General features: G+C 63.2%; 2 protein-coding genes across 2 annotated transcripts; both read right to left on the minus strand.

The window, feature by feature from the left end:
* Positions 1-818: 818 nt before the first annotated feature.
* KLHDC7B (kelch domain containing 7B) lies at positions 819-3,045 on the minus strand. Its single transcript, XM_010999990.3, has one exon. It carries the CDS (start codon positions 3,028-3,030, stop codon positions 1,207-1,209), a length of 1,824 nt encoding a protein of 607 aa, XP_010998292.3. The 5' UTR covers positions 3,031-3,045; the 3' UTR covers positions 819-1,206.
* A 62-nt stretch (positions 3,046-3,107) lies between these two features.
* Positions 3,108-4,833, minus strand: LOC135322501 (collagen alpha-2(I) chain-like). The gene is made up of 3 exons (XM_064491289.1): positions 3,867-4,833; positions 3,552-3,689; positions 3,108-3,340 (listed from the first exon to the last, which is right to left on the minus strand). The coding sequence occupies exons 1-3, from the start codon at positions 4,831-4,833 to the stop codon at positions 3,108-3,110; spliced, it is 1,338 nt and encodes a 445-aa protein (XP_064347359.1).
* Between the last annotated feature and the right edge of the window lie 91 nt (positions 4,834-4,924).

Here is a 4,924-nt window from a genome sequence, read left to right on the forward strand (position 1 = left end):
CTTGAGGAATTAAATGTACTTAGTGCCAGTGGTGCCGAACAGAATAAAGGGCAAAAAAGAAGCCAGCTGGGGACAAACCAGGTCAGAGGGTGGGACAGGCAGCGGTTTCAGTCGGATTTATTTACCTTCCTACAGGGAGTTCCAAAGCGGGTGAGAGGGAACATTATGTATTCAGTTCTGTGTCCTGGGCGCGCTGCTGGGTGCTCAGTATGTCCCTGTGTTTTCACAACTCTCCTGAGAGGCAGGTGTCCACCAGCCCCGATTCACAGACAAGAGAAGGGATGTTAGATGTCTCATCCAAGTCCACTCAGCTAAGAAGGGACAGAGTGAGGGCAAAACCCAGGCCTCACCTAGGAAAAGGACTGGTGGGAAGTGGAGCAGGCTTCTGGAGGGGCTAAGCAGGTGGCAGAGACCCCACAAGGCTGCGTAGGGGCATGAGCTGAGTAGTCCTGGCCAGTCTGGGCTGGGCTCTGGGCAGCAGGATGCTTTCACAGACAAGGGTTCGAGGCCCTTGAGGTCAGACAAAGGAGGGCTTTGCTTCCAGGGGAGAGCAAAGCAGGGTCCCAGAGGCCTCGGGACAGGCAGGCAGTCCCAGAGGCAAGGATGTTTTCCTGGGGACTTCTTTGCTCCTTGTTCCCCCTTCCCACCCCGTGAGGGCTCCTTGCCTGGCCTGTAGCCCCAGGGACAGAACACGAATGTGTTCCCAGTCATCTCCTTCCCTCGGCTCAGGGGTCCCCAAGCTCCTTGGTGAGCCAAGTTCTGGCCCCCGGGGACACATCAGGCTCTCGGAGCCCAAGGAGTCCCACGTGCAGATTATTTCCAGGCAGTGGGATGGTACTGTGAGAGAAGAGCTCTGCCTGGAGGAGTGTGTGAGCCAGCTGAGGTGCTGTGTAACCAGGGAGGGAAGGAAGTCACAAAGGCAGGAAACAGCCTGGGTTTGGTGGGAGGTGAGGAACCAGTGTAGGGAACCAAGGACCAGCTCCCAGGTGCAGGGAGCCTGGGCTTAGACACGGAGAGGGCTCAAGAGAGGGGAGGGGAAAGGCGTCAGGAGGCTGATTAGAACAGAAAACGAAAGTTGTCCCAGAAACAACAGCAGAAAGTTCTGGATCCCAGCCTCCTCCCTGGGCCCCACCTGCCCTGAGATCCCCCGAGGCCCCAGTGTCTCCCTGGAGAGCAGCACTGAAGTCAGGTTCCTCCCGCAAACACTCAGAGCTCTGTCTGCAGCGGGTCTGCCGGGGGCAGAGTCAGGATGAATGGGCAGAGGACCCCTTTGGTCCTCAGGGGAAAAGGCTGTAGCTCCTTGGCCTGGAACTGGGCAGTCCCCTCAAAGACTGTGAAGGTGGCCGTGACCTGGTGGTTGAGGCAGTAGATGGTGTTGCCCAGCACAGCGCAGCGAAGCGGGGCCGGGTCGGGCAGGGGCAGAGAGGCAGCCCGGCTCCAGGAGCCCGTCACCGTGTTATAACGCATCACCGCAGCGCCCACACCCCGCAGCAGGTCGAAGCGGTACAGGAAGCCCCCCAGGGCCACCATGTCACTGGACCGCCGGTGGCTGGCACTGTAGGGGCACTCGTCCCACACGTCCTTCGCGGGGCTGTATCTGAGCAAGCGGTAGAAGAGATGGCCCCCAGTGACATAGATGTCCCCACGGCAGGCCACAGCCTCATGAACCACCGGGAAGGTGCCTGCGGGGAGGGGCGCGCGGGAAGTCCAGGCGTCTGTGCGCGGGTCGTAGCGCTCCATGCTGTACAGGCACTCGCCCCCAATGGCGTAGAGCAGCCCGTCCAGTGCCACCAGTTTGAGCTGGGCACGGGCCTGCTGCATGGGCCGCACCTGGCTCCAGATGTTGGTCAGAGGGTTGTAGCAGAAGACCTCGTTGGAGCAGACGGCCTTGGCGCCTGATCCACGGATGCCCCCCGCCAAGAACAGGTAGTTGTGCAGGGTGCAGAGACCGCAGCCCCGAAGCGGGACCTCTGGGGGAACCTGGGTCAGGGGCCGCCAGGTGTTCTCTCTGGGGTGGAACACGTGCAGGTATGTGTGGAGAGGCGGGGGCACAGGCCCCACCGCAGGAGCCTCGGCAGCACAAGGGTGCCTTGTGAGTCCCGAGCGGCTCACCTGGTAGAGGCTGGGCAGCACGAGGGCCCCCAGCACAGCCTGGCCCCGGCCAGTGCGAAGGCTCAGGATGCGCTCCCGGTCAGCCCCACTCAGCTGCCGGTAGAGGCTCGGGTCTCCCAGCACGTGCAGCAGATTGTCACTCATCAAGGCGTAGGTCTCCTGGGCCAGGCCGGGCGCCCCATGCTGCTGGGCGAAGGCCAACACATCCAGGCAGCTGCCCAGGTCCCGCCACCGTGGCAGAGCCACTGCCGCGGTGGAAGCTGGGTCCCCTGCGGAGGACCTGGGCTTCTGGGGCCCCTCCACCACCCCCCAGCCCCCAGGCCTCTGCAGAAACACCATGAGTTTTTGGGCCTCCTTCTGCTTCTCCATGAGGACCTCTCTGCTGCCTGCTGGGCTGGGCCTCTCCCCTGGTGCTTGTGCTTGGTGTTGCCCTGAGGCCACCTGGCTGACCTCCTGCTCAGAGTTCTCGGATATTTCGCACATGCTGCGTTTCCACGGCCGGGGGACAGGCCTTGTAGCAGGGGATGGTACAGGCCCAGCCTGGGTCTGTGCAGGTGGCCATGAGGGGGCCCTGGGCATTGTGGCTCTGGGCAGCAGCAAGTCTGGACAGTCCTCCTCAGCTCTATCCCCTCTTGGGCCTGAGGGAGGGACTGTGGTGGGAGACTCCTTGGTCTCCGCACTGCTCTGCTGTGGTTGACCTCCAACCTCAGCCAGGCCCCCTGTGCCTGGCCCTGTGACCAGTCCGGCTGAGCCTGGCCTGTCCTCACAGCTGTGGACAGCCTCTTCAAGGGGAGAATCAGACTCTTTGTTCTCAGAGGATGTGGAAGTGCTAGGATCTCTAGGTCTCTCCAGAGCTGCCCTTGGGGCTCTCCTTTGGGGCCTCTCTTGCCTGGGGAAGGGGTGACTCCTAAGAACCATTGAAATAAGGTTTCCCCAGCTAGTTGAGAACTGCCCCTCCTGGTTGCCCTTGCAGAGAACACTGGGTTCCCGAGATGCTAGCCTTGACCCACCAGCAGGTGCAGGGGCTGTGGCTGGGGCTGGAGCTGGGGCTGGGGCAGGGGCTGCAGCTGGGGCTGGTGCGGGGGCAGGGGCTGCAGCTGGGGCTGCAGCTGGGGCTGGGGGAGAGGCTGCACCTGTGGGAGGGGCTGGGGCTGGAGTGGGCGCTGCAGTTGGGGGAGGGGCTGGCACTGCTCTGAGATTTTCATCCTCTGCAGGACTCTGGTTAACTCTGAGGGGCAAAGAGTCTGAAGGAGACAAGGTCAGAAGAGTTGGGGATACAGCTAAGAGACCTTGGTGGGGATGTGCTGTGGATGGGGAAGCTGAGGGTGGGAGGGGTTTAGAGATGCATGGAGGGGGCAAGACTGAGGGGCCCCGCAAAGGGGTGCAGCTGCGGATGTCTGGAGCTAGCTTAGCTCTGTCGGAACCACCAGCCACCTGACCTTGCAGGGATCCTCTCCCTTCGATGCTGTGGCCTCCTCGCTTGTTTGTCCCTCCAGGCCCTGAACTGAAGACAGCGTCGTCTCCAGCGCCATTAGCCCCAGCTTCTCCCACGTTGCAGGCCTCTGTGGTCCCCTGCCCTTGGGACAAGAGTGGGCGTCCCCACTGTGGCCCCTCTGGTGATGGGCCAATGGAGCCTGGGGCCTGGCTGAAGCTCCTCATGACCACCTCCCTCCGTGCCCAGGGCCAGCATTCCATGGAGGCTGGGGACCCCTGAGACTCCCTGGGGGCCAGGGTCCCAGCCTCCCTGCTCTCACCAGCTTTGGCTTCTGAGTCCAGAACTAGGACTGGGGCTGGCTGAGGTCTGCTCTTCCCACGCCCCCTCTCTAAGACATCCTTCAGGGGCCCAGTCTGTGCAGTGTGTGATGGGGGCAGCTCCCGGAGGAAAGGGAGCCCCTGGGAGCCTGCAGGGAGGCTACCGGCTGCATCCACAGCATCCCACACGCTCACCACAGTGCCCAGGCAGGCTCTGCCTCCTGAGCTGTGGCCCACCTGCCACCGCCAGCTGCCCGGGCCCCTCCCCAGTGAGCCAGGTGACCCTACACCTTGTTGCCAGGGCCTGGTGTCCTGTTCCACTGTGTGGACTGGGGCCTGGTGAGCTGGTGACTTGGCTCGGATGCCTCCTGCCTTCACCTGCACCTCCACTTCTCTGTCAGGACTCTGAGGGGTGAAGTGTATCAGGAGGGGTGTAGATGCCCCCTGTGCTTTGCTCCTACCCAGGAGGGCAGCACCTGGCCTGCGAGGCTCCCTTCCTTTTCCTCGGGGGGCTTCCGGGGTGGCATTACCATGCTGCTGTCCCAAGGCCCCTCCACTGGTCACCTCACCACGTGTGTTGGGTGGAGGTGCGGCTGTGGCAGCCAGACCTCTACCTCCCAGGAGCTCCTGATTTTGTGCCCTTGCTGCCGCCAGGCTCCCCTGGCCACATCCTGGAGGCTCTGACTTCCCCTGCCCTGAGCTGGGCCCCTTGATGCCACCACTGACCTTGGACTTTGGGGGCAGGGCTGGCCCAGTTCCTCCCACCTGAGAAGTCTGGGTCCGAGGGGCTGTGGATGCTGGTCCTGCTGCCTCCTGGTCCTGCCCAGAGCCAAACCAGTGCAAGGCCAGTGCGGTGGCGGCCACCACAGCCAGCGCCAGCAGGGTCAGCACGGCGCCATCCCAGTCGTCGTCCCCGTCCCCGTCCCAGCCCCAGCTGGGGCCGTCAGCCTCTGAGGCACCCTGGATCATGGTCTGGGCCACTGACCCAGCGTGAGGAGCCAGGCAAGAGACTGGAGGCCGCGAGCGCTGAGTGCACCACTCCTGCTTCAGGCCTGGGCTC

Source organism: Camelus dromedarius, chromosome 11 (genome assembly GCF_036321535.1).
Source record: "Camelus dromedarius isolate mCamDro1 chromosome 11, mCamDro1.pat, whole genome shotgun sequence".
NCBI lineage: Eukaryota > Metazoa > Chordata > Mammalia > Artiodactyla > Camelidae > Camelus > Camelus dromedarius.

Coding starts and splice junctions, on each gene's coding strand:
- KLHDC7B (XM_010999990.3), bottom strand. CDS start 3,030: ATGGTTCTTAGGAGTCACCCCTTCCCCAGGCAAGAGAGGCCCCAAAGG.
- LOC135322501 (XM_064491289.1), bottom strand. CDS start 4,833: ATGATCCAGGGTGCCTCAGAGGCTGACGGCCCCAGCTGGGGCTGGGAC. Junction 3,690..3,866: donor GGACTCAGAAGCCAAAGCTG/GTGAGAGCAGGG, acceptor TCTTGTCCCAAG/GGCAGGGGACCACAGAGGCC. Junction 3,341..3,551: donor AGGGAGAGGATCCCTGCAAG/GTCAGGTGGCTG, acceptor TTTGCCCCTCAG/AGTTAACCAGAGTCCTGCAG.